Source organism: Heptranchias perlo, chromosome 20, assembly GCF_035084215.1.
Source record: "Heptranchias perlo isolate sHepPer1 chromosome 20, sHepPer1.hap1, whole genome shotgun sequence".
NCBI classification, from domain to species: Eukaryota; Metazoa; Chordata; class Chondrichthyes; order Hexanchiformes; family Hexanchidae; genus Heptranchias; species Heptranchias perlo.
In genome coordinates, this window is record NC_090344.1 from 43,289,375 (window position 1) to 43,312,870 (window position 23,496).

Sequence of the window (23,496 nt, forward strand, 5' to 3'; positions counted from 1 at the left end):
AAAAGGGTTTTAGAATATGGAAGTCAATTACATTCAAGAAGGAATTGGATGTACAGGAAAAGATTGGAGCAGATAGCTCTGATGTGATGCTAGCCCTGGCAGGGACACAGTGGAATAAATGGCCCCCTCTGCTGAAACCTGTATGATTCTACAAATTATTAATGTTGCATATCAAACACAACTGACCACACACTTTCCACATGCCAAGCATAACTGCAGTTGGGCCTCCTTAAAGAGCACCGAGGAATGATTATTATTTGAAGTCTACATCATTGTCCCAAAAATGCACTGCTTCTGCCCTACTGTTAATGTACAGTGGAGGATGTGAGAACTGACATATTCCAAACCATGTGCTAAGAAGAATTAGTTTGTGAACTCTTAGAAAATATAAAAATGTTTATTCATTGAAAAAACAAAGTGTATAATAGAATAGACATCACCCTATTATATACATTACACAGGAACTTTTAAAAAATGACCATGGATGAACATCCAAGGTCTATAGTACAAAATACCACTACGGTTGAAAAGAGTATCAAAGATGATGAATTAATCAGGAAGTCATTATTTTAAAAGTTGCTAAATTGTAAGAGATTGAGAAAGGTCATGAGTACCACAAATCTGAGGCCCTTGGAAAGAGTAGCAGATTGGGGTAATTTTTCATTTCAGTGCAGTGAGGAAGCAAGGAGTAGGGTGTTGTAGTTAGAACTTAGAAGGAACAAAGGAAAGTTCACAAGCAGCAATGACTGTAATCATATAATCAAAACGAAGACAAGAAAGGGGGCAATGGGCTGAAGGAGAGAGGGATCACCTATCAAAATGAAACTTTCTTGCACCTTGTCCAGGAGTATGAGAGGTTTAGAAGAGCCTGCCCAAATATGGAGAAGGGTTCAAGCCTTGGATGGACATAGGCTTCATGTTTAAAGCAGCCCACCTCCATTCCTGCAAGTGTGTAGTAGAGCAGCTCCAAGGCCTTTGGCTCATCACCATCCCACGGGGCACACATCCACTAAACCGTCAAGCTTGTCCTCACTGATTTAAGGAGGGGAAAACATTTGGTTGTAAACCAACCCCTCTCTCATCTTAAAATCCTCATGAAGCTCTTGCACAAATGTCATTTTCCTTATAGAATACATCCCCCTATTCGCCCATGAACAAATAAAAAGCAGGATGAAGAAATGTGTAAATTTAATCAGAAAAACTACTATTGAGTTCTGCAGATACCAGCAGCTTCCTCTACATTCCCTATGGTGGAATCTGAAGTGTAAATTCTAGTTTAAATCTTTGCAGTGAAGTTTCACATTTCATAAGTTGTGTTGAGGGTTATGAGGATGACAGCCCAGCACCAAATGAAGGACTTGACCTACAGTAATAGTCTGAGCATCAGCCTTTTGAGAACAGGACATTCCCTGATAAACTCCTTGTTACTGGATCAGGATTTATACATGGCAATGAGCAAGAATTAGAATTTTGGATTTTTTTTTTGCTCAGTGATAAAATTCTTGTGACTCACTCAGCTGTTGGTTTGGTTTAAATTCACAGATATCTACCCTCGCACCAAAACATGGCAACAAAACACACTGGGACTGACTCATCGCTCTATTTACCGCTTTGCAAATCCATTTGGAATGACTAGGCCGCTCACTGCCAGCTCATCCCATTTGGAATGATGAGGCCAGCTCACGTGTCCACTCCATCACGTTTTGAATGGGGCAGCCAACTCACAAGCGGTTACTTTCAACACCTTTACAACTTCAAGATGTCCAAATGTGTGTTGTGAATGTTCTGTGAGGGCAGGAAGTGAAAGCGGAAAGGCTCGATGCACCTGCCACCAAAAAAAACAAACACCCATGTCGTCTTGGGGAGAATCTGTGACAATAAAATGGCATCAGAACTGTTTGGCCATATATTACCCAACAGAAATAAGTGGGATGTAAATATGACATCTATTAGATTGTACTGTTAGTGGGACTATAAATATTACATATCTGTTAAATGATTCTGCTCCCAACCCAGGAGCAAAGGTTGTGTTTTCAGTCAGCTGATTGTATCTTTAATGCATTCCATCATTAACGGACCCATGTCCCTCAATATTTTCTGATATTCCATAAGTGCCTGACTGTAAGAGTCACGCTGTGTTACAAAGGACCGGAAGAGGTTTATAGGCTCTGCATACAGAAGCATTTCTGGAATTCCAATTTGCTTAGGAAAGGTCTGATTTCCGATCATAAATCGGTGGAGCCGTTTCTCATCCAAGCATTTTCCAAGATACTTCAAAATGTCTTTTAGCCTATGTTCCAGGTGACACTCGTGCCAGTTTGAATATGGCTGACTTAACAACAGATGCATAAGGACAGTCTTAAAAAGGTAGGACCCAAGAACGTTCCGCTGGTCTGGAGAGCTACGCAGCTTTTCAGTTAGAAAGATCAATATTTGAAGGCACTTGAGGTGACAGCTGTTTTTGGGTACACTTTTTGCCATGATTTTCAGAAACCTATACTCGCAGACAGCACAGGATATATGCCAGTAGGTCGTGGACAGCACAGTATTCTTCGTGTAATCAGAAAAGCTGGATACGAGATAGACGTCTGAATCCTTCAGCCTCACAGCAGGGAAGACTTTAATGTAGATGTTTCGTCCCGACTGATACTGGACTTTTAAGCCACAGCAACCAGTAATATTGTGGAAGGAAAGTTCAAAATCATACTTATGACACACTTTGTTCCAGGATTTTGCCAGTGTAATCCTGAACCATTTCAGTACTTTCTTGTAGTCCAAATACCACTCAGAGCACACGATGGAAGCTAGGGAATTGGTACTAACATCAGCTTCAAACCTTTTGCTGTGAATAAGGCAAAGAACATCTCCTTCAAGTTCAGTGTTTTTACATAGGCAGCCCAAGTCAGCACTGCCTGGCGTTACCATAACAATCCGGCCATAACTTTGTTTATCAGTTGGGATGTCACAGCAACAGATCTCTGGTTTAAAGCAATATCCATCCTGAAGAAAAATTGGAACCAAAATATCATACACCGAAGGCATCTTACAGCCCCATTTCTCAAACTGACTCCCAATGCCCACACAGTCTTCAAGGATCAGCTCAGAATCCCATTGGCAAAGATTCCTACAGGCTTCCAAGAGGTCATCGACAAAGCTTTCTACAAATTCACACGTCTGCATCGGCTCTTGACTCACATTCTGAATACACGTATTGTAAAACTGATCCAGCACACATTTTTCAGGAATATTCAAAATGTTGCTGTAAATTCTCTGAGGAAATTCATTTTCCTTTTCTCCATCCTCCTCTTCCTCGCTGTTATAGTCATGTGGTGTCTGTGGCCGCGTGTCCTGTCTCCACAATTCCAAGAACAGAATTGTGACCATTAGGAGAATATTCCAGGTGTTCCAATCCATCTGCGTTGAGTTTTCTGCTTTTGCAAATGTATTGTCTTTCATTTCATACTCAGGATTATTTTTCTCATCCACTTCTTTCTGGAGCCGCTCCATTTCCACCTTGTACTGGTCCTCCTGCTCCTTCATCCTTGACTGGACCTCTTCGCTCTCAACTTCATCACTCAGCAGGCGGGGATGGTACAAACTCCCCGTGATCACCAGGAGGCACACGCTGAAAAGCCCTAATAGTGCTGGCATCCTATGAACAACAAGCAGAGAACAGATGTTCAGAAGGTGTGTCTATAATTCAGTGGGAACTGCATTAGTACATCTATCAGAGGCTGTGCCCCCAATGAGAGACCTTGCAAGTCTTTGAATAATTCATCCTCCTTCACTGTTGTGTAATATATACAGCTTTCTTTCCTGTCCTAAAATTGCCCCATGCTGTCTCATAGGTGTTGATGGCAGCAATAAATGAACACTGGGCACTGAGGGGGACATTTTGACTTTGCACAACCAATGCAGAGCATCACCCATCGACCATACCTAGTCAGAAATCGTGGGCACTCTGCCACCCATTAAAATTAATGGCCAGAAAATCATGGATGGTACGCCCACTTTCCTGATCTGCACTAGTAGCACAAACGCAGGAAAATCGGCCCTAAAATATCAGGGGCTGTAAAAATATAAATATGCCACAACACCCAGTGTGCAAATACTCTCTCTTCTAGGAAGCATGAGAAGATTCAGAATCCGGTTTGTACAATGAGCATATGCCACAGAATCTGGAGCAATGTGGTTCATATTTGGTTTACATTACAACAATGTATCCCAGCCAGTTGTACTCTACACCATAGGTTTTCAATTTATTATTGAAGAATCTAATTGAAACACCAAAACTCACAGCGCAGGGCATCAAGGTTGAAAAGAGTCGGAAAGAAGGTGAGTCGTGATTAGGTGATGCCAAGCTTGAGCTTTAAAAGCCTACGTGAGGAAGGAAAGACTGGGGAGTGGTAAGGAGTTCCACAATTGTGAATTCTTGGGAAAGAATGAGGTAGGGTAGGAATACTACATGAATCTTGATTTCAAAACCATGAGGATTTAGGGAGGAGCAAGATAGTACGAGGCAGGATATCTCAGAATAAGAGAGGAAATGGAAGAGACCAGACCAGAGAAGGATCAATAAAAGAGTCAAGAAAGGTTGCAAGAGAGAAAGGGAAGGGGGGTGGGGAGGCAGGAGAAGGATCACCAGTCAGACGACAGACGTACGAACAATGACAGACCAGAAAAGATCCTCTGGTCCATCCAGCCTGTCCTAAACAATTGCGATGCTTAGTGCATCACAATATATACACTCCCCATCCCACCCGAAAGCCCTGGAGGGGGGTGAAAAATCAGATTAAAAGTCAGGCCAATTTGGTGGGGGGGGAAATCTGGAAAATTCCTCTGCCCCCTTCGGCGATCAAAACTCAGGAGTCCACTCTGGCCCAGATTAATGTTACACGGTACCTACCTTTTGTACGAGCTGATCTCCACCCCAGCCAGAACCAGGTCGAGCTGTCCCTTGAAGGACCACTATTTGCTGGGAAAAGAACATCTAACCTAGATCTGGCCTTACGTAACTTGAAATTGTGACCCCGTGGTCCTTCCTAACCTACTTAGTTGAAACAAGCTGTCTACATGAACACAATCTATTCCCTTCATCATCTTATAAACCTCGATCAAATCAGCCCGAAGTCTACGCTTCTCGAAAGTGCACAGTCCCAGTTCTTTTAGCCTCTTGATAACTAAGAGACTTCAAACTGGGAATTAGTCCAGCTGCCCTCCTCTGCACCCTTTCCAAAGCCTCAATACAACCCACCATGTGAGACGACCAAAATTGGACACAGTATTCAAACTGAGGCTTCACCAAGGTCTTGTGCACTGACAAAATAGTATGCTGTGTTTTATAATCATATGTCCTATAAATACTTACTCGCACCCTATTCTCTCTAGCTATTGCTTCACGAATCTTTGGAGATCTATGCATTAGAACATCTAGATCTTTCTTTCTGCACCAACTTTAGTACTTTGCCCTGAAGGGTATATGCATGTTCAGCATTCGCCCTACCCACATGCATAACACTACTTTTCTAAGTTAAACATGATTTGCCAGTCACGAGCCCAATCCATCTACACCCACTTTCTGCTTACGGGCTTTCAGCCTGTTTTCAATCCAGTGCAGTAGATTGTCACTAATACCCGAGGCTTTTATCTTGTAGAGAAGCCCCTGACGTGGTACCTTGTCAACAGCTTTTTGGAAGTCTAAGCAGACAATATCTACCAGATTTCCCTCATCCATTACCTTGGTGATTTGTTCAAAAAATACAATCAAATTAGTAAGGTCGGACCTCCTTTTGAAGCCATGTTGGATGTCCCTAATATGTCCAAATCTGTCTAAGTAATCATTGCATCCCTAATGATTCCCTCAAGCATCTTCCCTATTACTGACTAATGGGCCTATACTTACCCAGATCTGCCTTATCTCCTTTGGAACTACATTAGCCTCCTTCCAGTCCAAGGGAACAGTCCCAGAATCCAGCAAGCTATTAAAGATGTGGGCAAGGGGTCCCATCTCCCTGAGAACCCTTTGATGGATATCATCCCGACTGGCTGCCCTATCTATTTTCAGGTTCCTAATTCTATCCAAAACAATATGTTTATCTATGTTAATATTAAGTTTCATTATTAATAACATCATTGAATTCTGACAGTTGAGCATCATCTTAAAGAGTGAAGACCGATGCAAAGTACTCATTTAGTATGTCTGCCATACCCAGTGAGTCTTTAGTAACCTGTCAAGTATCCTTCAATGTAGTCTTTGACAGTTCTCTAATTCCACATAACTGAAAAAGTTTTTCCCATTACTTCTGCAGTAGTCTACCATCCTCTTTTCTGTTATCCTTTTAGCTGATCTAATAGTGGCCGTAGTTTTCTTTAGCTGTTCCCGGTACCTTTCTTTGTTTTGTTGAGTATTAATTATATGACTTTAATTTGTAGAAACATTTTAGTTTACATCATTTGTCTTTGTACATGACCACCTTGGCTTTTTCTTACCGCACTCTCTTCCTTTGACTTTGTCTTCCACATCTTTTACTTTGTTCTTAAAAACTTACCATTTATATTCTACATCAGTTTCATCACCACACAGACTTCTTCTTATGTCTTGTCCAGGAGAGCAAGAGAGGTGGTACAGGAGTTTAGGTATTCCCAAATATGGGAGCAGCATTCAAAGGCACTTTATACTTTCATGACAACATCTCTGATCAGCAGTATCCCTGCATTCACTTGGACGTGAATCCTATTACAAGAGTTGGAATCATTCTATTGTCACAAAAAGACACTGTAAAAGGTAGAATAAGCTCTGATAAAAGTTAGTATTGTATCCTAAAAAGAATGGACACTGACGAAATAATTTCTTTTTAAAAAAATGTTGGAGGATTAGCCATTGAACAAGGGAGACCTACTTTACCTATTCTTGAAAATAAGTATAAAAAGTTGGAAAGTAGCATGGCACGAGGAGCAAGAAACTCAATGCTTGAAACTGGTGAAAAACAAATTAGTGAAGAGACTGGGCTTTAAAGGATGCGAGAGTATGGGAAATTCTGCCAATATCATAACTTTTATGTTCCTTGATCATATTCTCACCAGAACGGAAGAAAAAAGAGCATAGTCCTCCAAGGTAAGGAGCCGACACTAGTGTTATCTGATAGAAATTGCTGACTAGCCACAAGTGTGGCTACAGCAACACCATTTTAGCCACATGCACTAATTTTAGTAGAAAACCCCTTAAAAGCAATCACGGTACAGGTAAATGCATTTCACGTGTATATTTACTTCAACATCTATCACCATTCAGTCATCAAGGAAGAAAAGCACTCAATCAAAAAACACTCGCACCCTGCTTTTTTTTTCTTCCTTTTTTTCAAAAAAATCCCAAAAAACCAAAACAAGTTCAAATCAAAATTTTATTATTGTGGTCCAGGATGCACTCCAGCCCCTGCGGTGCCCACGAAAAGCCTCAAGCGTTCCGGCAGACACCGCATGCTCTATCTCCAGGGCCACCCGGGCACGGAGAATTCCGCGGAAGAGAGGCAGACAGTCCGAGTGACCGCCCCCAAGGGCCCACACCCTGCTTTTTGTCGTACCATTTTACCAACAAACACACACAAAGGATAAAGTACACGTGCATATGCTGTGCGAATGAGAATTGAGATTACATGTCCAAGGACAGTGTCTATCACTCATTTCTTAAAAATGTATTAATCAGAAATGCAATTATCCACATGTGGATTCCCAATTTCCACATGTGGCGAATGGACAACACTGGAATGCACAATGCAGATTAAAATTGCTGCTTCAACTCTAGGTCATTAAATCCCAGCCTATTAACTATGGTGGGAGAGGGATTGACAGGTGAACCTCAGCGCAAATTACCTTTGGTACAATGTTTGCTTTGGGGGAGGAAAGAGCAGGAGTTGCTCAATGGTTCCTGGGTCGGAGGGTGGTGAGTGATGTAAATGCACTAGAGGTGGTTCTAATTAAGAAAGTAACAGGAACAAAGTTTCTGGCTTCTCCAGAGGGATAAACGCTAACTGGGGTTGGTTTGGGGGGGAATCGCCAGCCTGGCCTGGCCTGGGCCTTTAAGGTAGCCGCCTGATGCAGCGGGTCAGGCCGGTGGTCTTATCCCGCCGCGCTCCTGGTGGAAGCCACCCGGGCTCTTCCCCCGCCTCTTACCTGGTCACTTGTGGCCCCTACCCCGCTTCACACGGTGCTGGGGCCTCGCTGCACGGGCGGCGCTGCTTGGTTTACGCTGCCATGTCTGGGAAAGCGCCGCCTCTCCCTATGCTCGCGCCGCTGAGGCGGGACAATACCTCCCCCTGTGACGCCACTACCCGGCCCAGGCCGGCAAGCAGCTGGGGTCCCATCCGCTGTACAGCCCGGCGATCCGGCTCAACCCCAGCACTTGCACCCTTGGTGGGTACTGGAGCAGCCCCGGCCGGTTGCTCGGTTCATGATCGCGGGGAGTCGGCAGGTTAATGTGTGAGCGGCGCTTCAGAGTTGCAAATCCCTCAGAGCCCAGTTGGCATATTATGGCTCCCGCTGCGCCGTTGCTTCTCTTGCTCCACTTCCTCGGCTGCAGCTCTTTGCCCGGGCTCCAAGCGGTGAAAATCAACCAGAGACCTGTTATTGGTAAGAAGCGGCTTACATGCCCTGTGCTTTTTATTTGGTTCCAGGGGGATGCCCTGCCTGGGTCTCATCCTTCGACTCTTAGTTCCTTTGGGCGCTCACTTCCTCATTCTCTAATAGTTGCTGTGCAGATCTCCTCCACATCTAATTGTAAATAAAGGTGCCTTGGAAGAGGCATTATCGCACTTCTCCTTGAAACACTTCGACATCCTGAGCAGAGTGGGATGGATTATTTCAACTGAACCAAAAAGGGTGACACAGGGTAGTCCAGTGTCACTAAGACAAGAATCAGCTCGATAAGTGCCCCCTCCAGGGCACCACAAATGGTCCAATGAAACTAAAAGATTTTTGAAACAAAATGCCCCTAAATTACTATTCTGTTTGTAATATCTATGATACAGTTAACATCATGCTGTGCCCATCTGTCAAGTGTACCGGTGACTCATTGGGCTCGAAGAATGTAGAGGGATAGGACTCACTCAACAGATAGCCTTCCCAAATGGTTAAAGACACTGCCCACCATGCAACTAACCATACAGCTTTCACGTCCCTGATTACTGGGATATGCTGATCTTAGACAGGGCAGCAATTGAGGTGCTACAGTTGCCTTTAGCACCCCTGTGTTCTTCCTCCTCCTCCTCCTCCAATGCCTTTTCTCCATTGGGACTGCCCTTGCTTGGTTCCATTCTTACATAAGTAATTCTCACCAGAGTATCTCAAACAATGGCTTCTCTTCCCACCCTAAACTCTCAGCTCTGGAATTCTCTAAGGATGCATCCTTGGCCCCCTCCTCTTCCTCATTGACATGCTGCCCCTTGGTGACATCATGCGCAGACAGAGGGTCAGCTTTCACACATACGCAAATGACACCCAGCTGTACCTCTCTGCCACTTCTCTCATCCCCTCCATTGTTGCTGTAGTGTCAGACTGCTTGTCCAACTTCTAGTTTTGGGTGTGTTTGAACTTCCTCCACCGAAACACTTGGAAGATTGAAGCCATCGTCTTCAACCTCCATTTGTTGTTGGATTTGTTAAAGACAAGTTATGTTCGACACATTTAATAGATTTTTTTGAAGGATATGACCAATTATAGATATAGGGAGTGCAGTAGATGTAGTGTACGTGGATTTCCAGACAGTGTTCAGTTAGGTGGTTCACAAGGGGGCTTGTTACAAAAATTCAGACTGGGGCCACATTTTTATATATATGTGAATTTAACATAAACATGAATTTAACATAAATATTGAAATTTGCTGATGACACAAAAGTTTGGCAGACAGTGAGGTGGACATTGGATAGTGCAATGGGCATATACATGGTTGATGTGTATCTTAAATTGAGGAATATGAGGTAATGCATTTTGGTAGGAAAAATAATTACTGGAACTATAAACTCAACAGAAAGACTCAGAAGGGTGTGGAGAACAAGAGAAACCTGCAGGTCAAATACATAATTCTTTGAAGGTGCTGTACACACCGAGGTCCCTCTACTCCATTTAAAATCTTATCATTTAAGATGTATTTCCTTTCCCTATTCTTAGTTCAAAAACGTTAGTTAACAGTTCTGAACGTTGAACTGCATCTGCCACCTATCTGCCCCTCCTGCAGTCTTTCACAATTTGCCTAATCCCCAAATTTGGTGCCATTAGCAAATTTCAAATTGTTCCCTCGGATCAGTTTTATACATCGTAAATAGGAATACCTCCAAGACCAACCACTGTTGACATTCATCTTTGCAGTCTGAGGCATTCCTTTTACTTTTGAGTAAGGTGTTGCCTCCACATGAAGCACTGAAACCTTCTGGTAAGGAGGGAAAATTTGAAGAGTAAAAGTAACAACCCTGCACTCCTATGCTTAAGTTCCCTTGTGCTGAGTTTATTCTCCCTTAAATGTGATCTATATTTTTGCACCCTCCCCCACAGGGATATTGGCACAGGAAACACATGATGCTGATCTTCTTCCATATGGGAAGACTTATGTTGCTGCGTCCTATGTGAAGTATCTGGAGTCGGCTGGCTGCAGAGTGGTACCAATCAGGTACTCCTCCATACTCTTTCCAGGCTCCAGCACCGGTTGCACTGAGCAAACAGGATAGAATTGGGGAAAAATCAGTCAGAGTTCCTTACATTACAACAGTGACTACACTTCAAGATGTACTTCTTTGGTTGTGAAGTATTTTGGGAAATCCTGAGATGGTAAAAGGCACTGTGTAAGTTCAATTTCTTTCTTTCACGTGGGAAACAGCCACTTGGGCAAGGTACTGGAGACCACCCAGCACATGTGGAACCATACTTTAGCAAGAGCCAGTGCCTTCAGGAGAAGAGGGAGAAAGTTGGTGGGGAAAAAAGCAAAATAACCCAGTTTAATAATGAGTAAAATATTTAGAGATTTACACTGCAGGAAGCCAAACTCATGGACTGCTGTTACTGTATTGAATGGAAAATATGTGAGTAACATCAGATACCTTTGCTATTCCAGCTCTTAAAATATTGGAACTGAAACACATATTGTTTTATTTTGGACACAGGCTGAACCTGACATATGAAGAATATGAAAGGATTTTCCATTCAATCAATGGGTAAGTGAATAATAATTTAACCTTTTTCTAACTTGGTGAGGCTGTCAAACTCTGGCACTTGAACCCACACTCTCCTGACTCCGAGGCGAGAGTGCTACCAACTGAGCCATGGCTGACACTTGAATAAATTAATAAATCTGTGAACATCTACAATTTAATTGCAGACAGAGCCTATGGCTGTGTGAGTTGGGTCATGACTGAGTCTTCACTTGCACCTTTCTGTAATCTCAGCCCACGACCTGATATTAACTATTCCTGCTGCATTTTGGTGCAATAAACCTGCTAATGCCTTGTAGTCCATTAAATTCCTGAATCTATTTCCTGTGTTTCCCTGTTGAAAACTCGTACACCAACAGTCCCACTTCCACGATCCTCCCCTCTTTTCCCCTCCCCTCTTTTCCCCCCCCCCCCAAAAAAAAACGACGTGGGAAAATCACTGCCTGAACAAACAGTGCAGAAATTTTGATTCCCGGTTTCTGCTGAGTTAGGTGCCCTCAGCATTAAGGTGCTTCATACAGCATCAGTGGTTAGAGGAAGAAAACTCAGACAGCGTTCCTATTCTTGATTGCTATCTGGACCTATGAGGGCAGGATCCAGCTCCGACTGACAGATATCGTCATGATAGTCAAGAAAGGCATGAATAATGATCATTTGGGTTAGGTATCAGAGTTTGTTGACCATCTGTAAGAAACTGTTAATCTTTAATATTAACTTTTGGCTTGTGCCTGTTGTGAGTCTCTGTTAGCAATGGTCAGTTTGGACAGTAAACCTAATTAAAAGACATTCCTGTAATTAGTTGATAACATGTTCTACAGGAGGATACATCTGCGAATACATTATCCTTTTCAAAAGCTGGAGATTGGTATGGGAAAAGAACTCATTAAAACTAAAGTTATTGCACAGACACGGAACAGGCAGAAAAGTTCCCTTTGTTAGGAAGGCCTTAAGAATCACCTGCCTGAGAAAGACCATACATCTGGAAAGTCAGAGAGTATGATCTATGGCTGCAAGGACAGGACAGGCAAATCTGTTCTGAATGATAACTGTGTGTTAGGTTATGCTGTGGAAGATGTGAACTGTCACGTACCAGTTGTGAAAAAGGGTAGAAAAAGTGGGTGTTGGGACAAGTACTTTGGAATTCGAAGATCTGGCCCACCAAGTACACTGAGCTCGGAACTGTAACGTGTTTTGAATTTCCTGGCTAAAACTCACAAGCTTTTGTCATAAGTGTTGCTGTTAAGTTTATGTTGAATTATTTTCAAAAATAGTTATTGCTGTATGCTTAAAGAAAGATAAAGAAAGACTTGCATTTATACAGCGCCTTTCAAAACCTCAGGATGTTCCAACACATTCAAAGTCAGTGAAGTACTATTGAAGTGTAGTCACCGTTGTTGTAGGAAAAGTGGCAGCGAATTTGCACACGAGGTCCCACAAACAGCAATGAGATCATTACCAGATAATCTGTTTTCGTGCTTTTGGTTGAGCGATTGAATATTGGCTAGTACACCAGGGAGAACTCCTCTGCTTCTCTTTGAAATAGTGTCATAGGATCTTTTACGTCCACCTGAGAGGGCAGACAGTGCCTCGGTTTAACATCTCATCCAAAAGACTATACCTCTGACAGTGCAGCACTCCCTCAGTACTGCACTGGAGTGTCAGCCTATATTTTGTGCTCAAGTCTCTGGAGTGGAGCTTGAACCCACGACCTTCTGACTCCGAGGCGAGAGTGCTACCAACTGAGCCACAGCTGACACCTGAATAAATGAATAAACCTGTGAACGTCTGCAGTCAATGCTATGAGCCCTATTACTTTGAGGAGCAACTTATAAGTGAGAACATCCATCCTCTTAACATACCTATGGAATTGTACCTCCGCAAGCAAGTAAAAATCTTATGGGGAGGAGGGGAGAAAAGAAAATTTACACTGTGCTGCACAATACATTTCATCAGTCATCTCCCTTTCCTCTTCCCAGCATTCTCTTCCCTGGTGGAGCAGTTGATTTGAAGACATCTGCTTTTGCCAAAGCTGCAAAACATTTTTACGAGTTTGCATCAAAGGTAGGTCAGAACATCATGTCCATGTACTGAGTTTAAGCCTCCCCCGAATGGGGCAGGATTTGTCTGCTATTCCAACCCTTCTGCATGTTAATTTGTACCATGTCTCTCCCCTCTTGCCCCAAACTCTTCCTCTGGATGTTGGTGATATCGTCGATCATGGGGAGCTTGTGTGCTTTGTCACAAGCATTGTTATATTTGATGTGGCAAGATGCTGCAATTTATCTGGTAATTCTCTCTACTGGAATAGGGATTATTGCTTGTAGCCCCGCGCTCTCATTATGTTTTATTCTCCCTTGTTTCATGCTGTTTCGTGTTATTACTGCAGGCGTTTGATGCTGACGATTATTTTCCAATATGGGGAACCTGCCTGGGACTGCAGTTGCTGACCACGCTGACTGCCGGGAAGGTGTTACTAACACACACTGACACAGAGAACATTGCTCTCCCACTTAATCTGACCAATGGTAAGAGCATGTAGTGACAGAGTATTATGACTTAGGGATTGCTGTGTAAAGAGGATTTGGTGGCACTGTGTTGTATTACAGATTTAAACAGGTTTATATTAGGTGCACAACACTGGTGCAGCACGGTTTTATGTCTTGTGTGCATGTGCGTGGTGGAAATGAGTTTATATGAGCTTGGCTGAGTTGGTAACAGTCTCGGTATAGGTCAGAAGATTATGATTCGAGCCTACTTCAGGATTTGAGCATATAATCTAGGCTGACGTGCTCATGCAATGCAGAGAAAGTGCTACATTGTTAGAGGTGCTATCCTTCAGATGAGAGCTGATGTGAGTGAGTCCTGTCCTCCTGTTTAGGAAGTTAAAGATACTATTTGAAGAAAAGCAACATTCCTTCCATAACTCACATCACCTAACAAAGCATGTGAACTGGCAATTTCTGTCATTGCTGATTGTGGGATATTGCTGATGCAGAGTGGCGGCATTTGGCTTTATAACAGCCAGTGCACTCCAAAATAATTCACTGTGTGAAGTGCTTTGAGGCATTTCTACATAATAAGACACCATAAAAATGCAAGTATTATTACAGTGATACTGAGTACAGAAAAGTGGGAGAAATATAAGTTCACTCTGAACTAAGTTGCTCATGTGAGTCCAGCCAAGGAGTTCCCTCTGCAGGGGTGATGGATGGTACCTAGTACCTTCTGATGTGAGCTGCAGGGAGCATTAATGCCAGACTTGGGAGTAAGCCACATGTGCATCTTCTCAGCAACAAGGCATGAATCCCAAAGAAAACTTCCATAGAAAAATGATGGGAAAAAAGCAAAAAAAAAGAAATAAAATGACCTTTACATTCCTGGACTTCCCCTTCTGCTTTCCTGAGAAGCCATCAGTATAAGTCTTTGCATGAACATCATGGGATCCTTCCCACAGACAACTCTTGCCTGAGATCAGCAAATTTGTCTCTTTGGACAATCTGGGCACCTGGTCAAAGGACCGAGGATTAGTACGAGAACTCAGTGTTGAAAATGTGATTGTTAAAGGACTATTACTCTAACCACGCAAATAATTTCTTTTTATAAAAGCATTCTCTCTGATTAGCAGTGGATTACTGACCATTTGTACTCAGCCATGCAGGAAACTTTCTTTTAAAATTTTAACTCCATTTCTCTCTCCCCAGCTGCTGCATCTAGTAAACTGTTCCAGAAATTTCCTCTGGATGTGTACAAGGCTTTATCTGATGAGCCGCTGACTGGGAACTTCCATCACTTTTCTGTTAATGTGCAGGTAAGATATTGCATGTTGTTCATTGTATGCAGCACAGTCAGCAAAGAAGTGCACTGGAAGTGAGGCAGGACCTGCAAATATACCAGCTCCAGTTCCAGGATGTGCCACTGGATCTGTTTGTTAGTGCAACTCATTCCACTACATCCAGTGCAGTTAAACTCGGTAGAACAACAGCATTGTTCCTGAACCTTGGCATAATTCAGTGTTTTCAGGAGAGGAGGGGAAAATTGTGTGGGTGGAAGAGCAGAAGAAGCAATAACATCTTGCACCAGTCAGGTTTTTTTCCTACAAGATAGTTACGGATGAGGATGAGCATTCAGCCCATCTAAATTTATCCATCCAGAAAGATCCTAAAGCCTCCCCATCACGGCAAATGTTTATTCCCCTTATCTGTATTGTAATTTTTTTTTCTACAGGCTTTTCTGGGAGATGAGAAACTAAGTAAATTCTATTCAATCCTGTCCACTAATAATGACAGAAAGGGTGTGGAGTTTGTGTCTACTATGGAGGGTAAGTTGGACAGTGTAACTGCTATTGTAGAATTAATGTCACTCTAGCAGAAGCATTAATGGCATTGCTGTAGCATGTACAAAAGAGCATTGTACGTCTTCCTCCTTTATTTAACCTCCATTTTCAGATAAATAGGCCATCATCCAAACATGGGATCCACGAGGACACTGTCCAGCTAGTTGTGACAGTCGTGTGCTTTCCATTAAGCATGCCTCAGTTCTTTTACACCTGCTGTCAGCATTGTACATAAAGTTTCTAGTCACTTTCTTTAATCAATCTTTTCACATTAATTCACATCATCTTTGTAGTCTTTCACAAAGCTTCACCAAAGTGTAAACATCAAAGATTTGTTTTTATCCAGTTCTTTCAATTTTAGGAAAATCATTGTTCTCAGCCTCTGATTGTGGAACATTTAGAACCATAGAAAAGATACAGCACAGAAGGGGGCCATTCGGCCCATCGTGTTCGCACCCCGGCTCGAAGAACAACCAGGTTCCCATTCTAATCCCACCTTCCAGCACCCGGTCCGTAGCCCTGCAGCTTACAGCACTTTAGGTGCAGGTCCAGGTACTTTTTAGAAGAGTTGAGGTCCCTGCCTCTACCACCAATTCGGGCAGCAAATTCCATATACCCACCACCCTCTGGGTAAAAAAGTTTTTCCTTGTGTCCCCTCTAATCCTTCTGCCAATCAGCTTAAATCTATATCCTCTAGTTCTTGAACTCTCTGCTCAGGGAAACAGGTACTTCCTGTCTACTCTATCTGGGCCCCTCCATAATTTTGTACACCTCAATCAAATCACCCCTCAGCCTCCTCCGCTCCAAGGAAAACAACCTCAACCTATCCAATCTCTCCTTGTAGCTGCAATTTTCAAGCCCTGGCAACATTCTTAATCTTCTCTGCATTCTCTCCAGAGCAATTACGTCCTTACTGCAATGTGGTGACCAGAACTGCACACAATACTCCAGCAGTGGCCTTACCAGCGTTTTATACAGTTCCATCATTACATCCCTGCTTTTGCATTCTATACCTCGGCTAATAACGGAGAGCATTCCATACACCTTCTTCACAACCTTATCTACCTGTACTGCCACCTTCAGGGACCTGTGCGCATGCACTCCAAGGTCTCTCACTTTCTCTACCCCTCTCAATATATTCCTGTTTACTGCGTATTCCCTTTTACTGTTTGCCCTCCCCAAGTGCATTACCTCACACTTCTCTGGGTGAACTCCATTTGCCACTTTTCCGCCCACTCCACCAACCCATTGATATCTTCTTGGAGTCTACAGCTATCCTCTTCACTATCAACTACACGGTCAATTTTTGTGTCGTCTGCAAATTTGCCAATCATGCCCCCTACATTCAAGTCCAAATCATTGATATATACCACAAACAGCAAGGGACCCAACACTGAGCCCTGTGGCACACCACTGGAAACAGATTTCCATTCGCAAAGACATCCATCGACTTTTATCCTTTGTTTCCTGTTACTGAGCCAATTTTAGATCCAATTCGCCACATTTCCCTGTATCCCATGGGCTTTTACCTTTCTGACCAGTCTGCCATATGGGACCTTGTCAAATGCCTTACAAATTCCATGTAGACAACATCCACTGCACTACCCTCATCAATCCTCCTTGTCACTTCCTCAAAGAATTCAATCAGATTTGTAAGGCATGACCTACCCTGAACAAATCCATGCTGACTACCCCTGATTAAACCATTCCTTTCCAAATTACAGTTTATCCTATCTCTCAGTATTGATTCTAATAGTTTGCCCACCGACCTATAATTGTTCGGCCTTTCCCTCATACCCCTTTTAAACAATGGTATTACGTTTGCAGTCTTTCAGTCCTCTGGTACCTCCCCTATATCTAGTGAGAATTGGAAAATGATCCTCAGAGCATCTGTTATTTCCTCCCTGGCTTCCTTCAATAGCCTAGGAAACAATCCATCCGGCCCTGGTGACTTATCAACTTTCAAGGATTCCAGTCCCTCTAGTATTTCCTCTCTTGTTATGTTTATCTTATCCAATATTTCATACCTCTCCTCTTTAACTACTACGTCCGGATCATCCCTATCTTTTGTGAATACGGAGACAAAATATTCATTTAAAACCCTACCCACATCCTCTGCTTCTACACACAAGTTACCCTTATCATCCCTAATAGGTCCCACCTTTTCCTTAGCTATCCTCTTGTTCTTAATGTACTGATAAAACATCTTTGGGTTTTCTTTAATCTTCCTCGCTAATATTTTTTCATGCCCTCTCTTTGCTCTCCTTATTTCCTTTTTTATGTCATCCCTATACTTTCTATACTCCTCTAGGCTTTCTGCAGTATTTAGTTTTCTGTGGCAGTCATAAGCTTTCTTTTTCAGCTTTATCTTGCCCCGTATACTTCTAGACAACCAGGGGCTCTTGATTTGGCAGTGCCACCCTTTTTCTTTGAGGGGACATGTATGCATTGTACCTGTGGAATTTCACTTTTTAGTGCCTCCCACTGGCTTACCACTGATTTCTCCTCAAGTAGTTGTGTCCAGTCCACTTCTGCCAAATCACCTCTTAGTTCTGTAAAATTTGCCTTCCCCCAATTTAAAACGTTTACTCCTGATTTAGCTCTGTCCTTTTCCATAATAATGCAAAAACTAACTGAATTGTGGTCACTATCCCCAATATGGTCACCCACTGTCACTTCACCCACTTGCCCATCTTCATTTCCCAGGACTAAATTTAGAATTGCATCCCCTCTTGTTGGGCTTGTCACGTACTGGCTAAAAAAGTTCTCCTGGACACTGATCAAGAATTTTGTGCCCTCTGTGCCCCTCGCACTGTTTGAATCCCAGTTGATGTTAGGGTAGTTGAAATCCCCAACTATAATTGCCCTCTTATTTTTGCACTCAGAAATTTGCCGACATATTTGTTCTTCTATCTCCCTTTCGCTATTCGGGGGTCTATAGTACAGTCCTAGTAGTGTGACTGCCCTTTTTTTATTTCGTAAAATTTGTGTCTTGTTTTTGTGTTCTTTGTTCAATGTTTAAAAATTCTGTCACTTTGTTCAGTGACATCCTTGATTTGGGTCAACGATAACATCAGGTTTCAAGTTCCACATTTTGTCACAGATCCTCCCCAGTGACCAACAACTGTGATACTTGCTTATGTTGCTAACTGCATTCTCCCCCCCCCCCCCCCCTCGCCTCCTCCGCTTTCCAGAAATGCATGCCTTTACGAAGTTCAGCAGTCGGGCTGATCATGGGTATTGAATTCACCACAAACAAATCCTCCAAATCTATGTGAGCTCATTGATACTTGGCACAAAGAAGCAAGTTGCAGCTCATTTTAAAAAATACAACTCCATCTCGGCTATGCATTAGAGAATTTGGGGGGGTTCCCAGATGTGGTGAAGCCCTGTTCTGCATTGACTATAAAGGTTGGCATGAATGTTGGTCTTCACTGGTTTGCATAATCTCCCCAAGCTCGACCCATAAGACTCATGGTTCCATAGTTCTGATGCCAATCAACAGCAGAGCAAATTAAGGTGACTTATGCATGGTTGATTCCACCTCCCTCAGCAGGAGACTTGACTAACATCCAACCTTTTTTTTGGTGACTATATTGGAGTCCTCTTCATCCTAGCAATTGCGGATTGCTCTGTGGTGTTCTGCATAGAAACAAGACACCGAAAATCATGAGTACAGAACAGAGCACCATTACTGCCAGAATAAAAATGCTGAAGTGGGGTATTCTAGGGAAAGCGCACAGAACTGTATCCAACCATACCCATTGGATCAAGTTTAACCATGAGTTACTCCAGCTGCAGAGACATCGTGAACAGTTTTGTTGGTGTAAAACTATTAAAACAATCATTAACCCTAAGGTGCAGTACATTTGGATCCCAAGGAATTTGGCTTCACAGGTCTGCCTGGCTGAGAATTTCAAGCTTCTCCTTGGGTCCACAGGTCAAAAAACCAAAGGTTTCCTTGTCAGGGTGGAACAAGTTGAAACCACAGTGAAATAAGGAAACAGTAACAACTGGAAATTCCTCCAAGGAGGAAGATTTCTTATTTCTATATAAAGAGGTTTACAGTTTTATTATACACGGCACACAGAGATAATATTTCCACATGTTGTTACATGTAACCCATGGCAAAGTCATGTAGCCACAAGGATGAATTCAACACTTGGAGGAATTTCTAGCCACAGGAATCAATGGCAGCCCCTCGATTGAATTCGAGCAAGAGGTCAGCCCATTCTATCAGTGTGGTCCCAGAGATAGAAGCCCCTTTGCTCTCACTGTCTCAATGATGAGCTCAGCCTCTAGCTCAGTATGTATTGGCCTTGCTACTAAACGATTCCACTAGTGGTGTTACCAAGTGAAGGGGAAGGAAACTCTTGAGGGAGAGGACTGTACCATATCTACATGGGAACACGAGTAGGCCATTCAGCCTGTTCCGCCATTCAGTTAGATCATGGCTGATGTGTATCTTAACTCCATCTACCCGCCTTGATTCCGTAATCCTTAATACCCTTGCCTAACAAAAATCTATCTCTACTGCTAAATAAAAAGCTGATATATTTAATTTATTTTCAACCAATGGAGACTGATATTTCACATCTCCACTTGCATCCTCAGCCCCTCTGGTAACAATGTGAGGATTGCCCATGTACACCGCAGAATAGTTTAATTCACTAATAGGAGGTAGCACTTCAGAGTAGGCTAGGGAGACATTATTGTTGAAGTTAATAGGACAATATGGGTCATGTGTGATATCTCTGTACAGGACATCCTTGCAATATATATATAACTGAATCAGCTGAGGAGGGATACAGCAGGGCTTTGTGAGGCAACAATATTTCAGACTGGGTAATGTGCATTTTTCTTAGCTACTACTGGCACATCTCTCATGGTTTTGCTCACATTAAGTCTTAGGAAATGCTCTTTTATGAGGGTCAGGAACATTATATCATATAACTATTGGTACGGTACAGCTGTGTGTTATCAAGCTGAACCTTTAAAGCCACAAGGTCTAATTGTACATCCTCCACATAAGAGGCCAACTCCTCTTAAGCCCTTCCTGAAGTCAATCCGAGAGTGATTCTTCCCTGAAGATTGGCAACTAGTTGTGAATTCCTGGCTCCTCCCTCGGATCAGCAAATCCAGCAGGAAATGACTGTCTTTTTCCTTACTTTATTTAAAGATTATTTTGTGTCTGTAACATCTGAAGTACAGCAGAGTCCAAACTAAAGTACATTTAATAGAAAGTAGACCACTACTAGGCTTTCTTTGTTCTTTTATTACTGTATTATCAGAATAATCTTGATGGCTGCAAACAGGACAGGCCTATCACCAATACTTAACAACCTATAATAAAGACAAATGGAAAGGGAGAAATGAATGATAGCTTGTACCGGTTATATATGTATATTTGGTATACATTCCTAATGAGGATCTTTCACTTATTCCTCACTGCAGGCATCCGGTATCCTTTCTATGGGGTCCAGTGGCATCCAGAAGTTAATCAGTTTCAGTGGCAGCAATATATGGCTTTCCCACACGCTCCAAATGCCATTCGAGTTTCCTATCTCCTGGCCGATTTCTTTGTAAATGAAGGTACTTGTTTATGGTTGTGATGTTGTGGAAAGGAGGGAGAGAGGGGTGGGAGAGAGAAAGAGAGAGATGTAGAGTCACAATGTTAGAAAAATAGAATTTGCCCTTTTGTGTACTGACTAATAATTTTGAGATAGATGTCAAATGAATTAATACTTTGATACTGCCCCTCAGTCTGGGCAGAGAACCCTCCCTCCTACTTCGAGTGTACCAGATGGGGAGTCCGCCTTGCATCACATTCTGTAATCTTTTCGTTGAGAATTCGTGTAATTAAACCCACTGAGTGGCAGCTAAAATGTTGGATTTTGTCAATGTCTCCGATAGCTCAGTTGGCTTCGGGAGTGAGTAGGTGTACCATACAGACCAGGAAAGTCCCAGGTTTAATGCTTCATTCACGCTGAGTAAGCTGATCTTAATCAGGTTAGTTGCAGATGTTGGATAATTCCTTCCTTATCCTTTTTAATAACAGATTCAAAAAGCTAGAGGCAGTATTATGTCTGACAATTCATTTTATTTATTATTGTTTCAAAACATTCATCTTAAGACTTCATATAGAGCAGTACACGCCAGCCCTACATCTAAAACCTACATGTAAAGAATTTAGTGGGAATTGTGACCGTTGCTTATCCAAGCCTGTTCACACGACCTCGCCTTGAAGGTAGTTAAAGTTCTCAAGGAGCTTTGCTTCCTATCTGTCTTACAGTTCTTGCTGGGTTCAACTTTATTAGGTGTTTTATGACCTTTTAGATCATTGAACAGATTGCGGGACAATGATGGGGGGGCTTTATGTCCTGATACATTGTACCTTTGCTTCCTATCTTTGCTCTTCCTGAATTATATCCTTTGTTGTGCAAGCCTTTGACACCTTCTCTCTTGAAATCTCTATAGTAAAAAGAACCTATTCCCTTATTTATCCTGCAGTAATTTCCTTCTTTTACACTTCCCCCTGCTTAAAAAGCCTGTCTTTTAAAAGCCAATGTGTTTTAACCTAACAACCCTTTTAGCTCCATATTATATCATTAATGCCAACAACCTTATTTATTTAACAATCTATATATGCCCATCCTTACAGAGTACAATGTTTTCGGCTCTGAAATTCACCATCTCCAATGTTATCAGCGTCATTGTAATCAAAAGATAGAATTGGCGAGCACACAGTTAAAACCGATTCTGTCTACATTAGCTATTCTGTCTTTGTTCTGTATCAGAATAATGTAAAAACACATCTATGTTCTTACAGTAAGGATGATGCAGTTTGGGGGCAACAATCCTTTGTTAAGGAGGGTAAATCAGCCAGGGTTTTGCTCCTGATCACTATTTAGTGACCTTGCTGGGAAGTGTGTGGGTGTAGACATTGGATGAAGATAGAATCAGACTCGACTGATGGCCATATGGTCAAATAGCCTTCTGGCACTCCCTTTCTAGTCTCAGACACGAAGATCAGCCATTTGGTTGAGGTGCTGGAGTGCAATTGTGAAACTATACATCACCCTAGTCACCTCCTCCGATTTCCACAGAATTTCCCGAGTAACTTCCTTTCCTCAGCCACTGCCTTCGCTGGTTTAAAAGTAAACCAGAGTTCGTAGAGGGAGACGGTGCCTACTGCATATTTCATGTTGATGGATCGCAGGGTGACATGATGACCAGCTGCCAGTCCCTGCATCGGGAGTGGTAATCCTGCTGCCAGCCATTTGCACAAAGTGCCGCGGCTCCCGTTTTTCGATGTGAACCAGGACCCAGGATGGAAGGCCATTGTTTTGACACACTGCACCCTCGGCCTCCTTGCCACTGATTATTTTTATATGTCTGTTCGCAGCCCGGAAGAACTTCCATCATTTCCCAAGCTCAGAGGAAGAGGAAGCAGCTCTTATCTATAACTACAGCCCACGCTATGTGCCCACTTCCAGCTACATCCAGGTGTATTTTTTCTAAAGAACTGCAGAGGGGGAATTATTTGTTGCAGTAATTTTGTAAGAGATCACAAAGTAAATTCTAGCAGCAAATACAGCATTTTCATCTCCCAGCCTCACTGATCTGCTTGGAGTGAAGGAAGGAATGTGACCATCAGCCAGGACTGGAGTCCAAGTTTGAACTTAAGACTTCTGGGTTACACTTTCCTAGTTCTGGGAAAGAAAGGGAGTTTCAGAATCAAATAAGCAACCAATTTGTCAACTAATTAATATTACTTGCATAATTTGAAGATTTACCATACTCTGGGTTAGGGACTCTGCTATTTCCCCAATTTATTGTTACATTATAACTATCATTTCTACAACATCTGACAAAATTGCTTCAATAAATATTCCTTCCACAAGTTGGGATCCTCTGACTTTTAATGCACTGGTTTTGAAACCCCAGAAATCTTGCATGCAATCACAG

The 23,496-nt window shown here is 42.6% G+C and overlaps 2 protein-coding genes across 4 annotated transcripts; one reads left to right on the forward strand and one right to left on the reverse strand.

The window, feature by feature from the left end:
• Positions 1-376: 376 nt before the first annotated feature.
• Positions 377-8,700, reverse strand: LOC137335758 (inositol 1,4,5-trisphosphate receptor-interacting protein-like). 2 transcript variants are annotated; one of them, XM_068001106.1, is made up of 3 exons: positions 8,170-8,700; positions 6,549-6,733; positions 377-3,652 (listed from the first exon to the last, which is right to left on the reverse strand). In XM_068001106.1, exons 2-3 carry the CDS (start codon positions 6,659-6,661, stop codon positions 2,038-2,040), a joined length of 1,728 nt encoding a protein of 575 aa, XP_067857207.1. In that variant the 5' UTR covers positions 6,662-6,733; positions 8,170-8,700; the 3' UTR covers positions 377-2,037. The 2 variants fall into 2 exon arrangements, with proteins under 2 accessions (XP_067857207.1, XP_067857208.1); XM_068001107.1 differs by lacking the exon at positions 6,549-6,733 and having other exon boundaries at positions 8,170-8,697.
• On the forward strand, positions 6,181-23,431 carry LOC137335759 (gamma-glutamyl hydrolase). Of its 2 annotated transcripts, XM_068001109.1 has the most exons (10): positions 6,181-6,234; positions 7,084-7,114; positions 10,543-10,657; positions 11,148-11,198; positions 13,172-13,256; positions 13,582-13,720; positions 14,897-15,003; positions 15,420-15,513; positions 20,983-21,120; positions 22,934-23,431. In XM_068001109.1, exons 1-10 carry the CDS (start codon positions 6,196-6,198, stop codon positions 23,047-23,049), a joined length of 915 nt encoding a protein of 304 aa, XP_067857210.1. In that variant the 5' UTR covers positions 6,181-6,195; the 3' UTR covers positions 23,050-23,431. The 2 variants fall into 2 exon arrangements, with proteins under 2 accessions (XP_067857210.1, XP_067857209.1); XM_068001108.1 differs by lacking the exons at positions 6,181-6,234; positions 7,084-7,114 and adding an exon at positions 8,298-8,625.
• Positions 23,432-23,496: the final 65 nt, after the last annotated feature.

Coding starts and splice junctions, on each gene's coding strand:
- LOC137335758 (XM_068001106.1), bottom strand. CDS start 6,661: ATGCTGCTCCCATATTTGGGAATACCTAAACTCCTGTACCACCTCTCT. Junction 3,653..6,548: donor ACTGATGTAGAATATAAATG/GTAAGTTTTTAA, acceptor TGTTGTTCATAG/GATGCCAGCACTATTAGGGC.
- LOC137335759 (XM_068001108.1), top strand. CDS start 8,472: ATGTGTGAGCGGCGCTTCAGAGTTGCAAATCCCTCAGAGCCCAGTTGG. Junction 11,199..13,171: donor ATTTTCCATTCAATCAATGG/GTAAGTGAATAA, acceptor TCCTCTTCCCAG/CATTCTCTTCCCTGGTGGAG. Junction 15,514..20,982: donor GTTTGTGTCTACTATGGAGG/GTAAGTTGGACA, acceptor TCCTCACTGCAG/GCATCCGGTATCCTTTCTAT.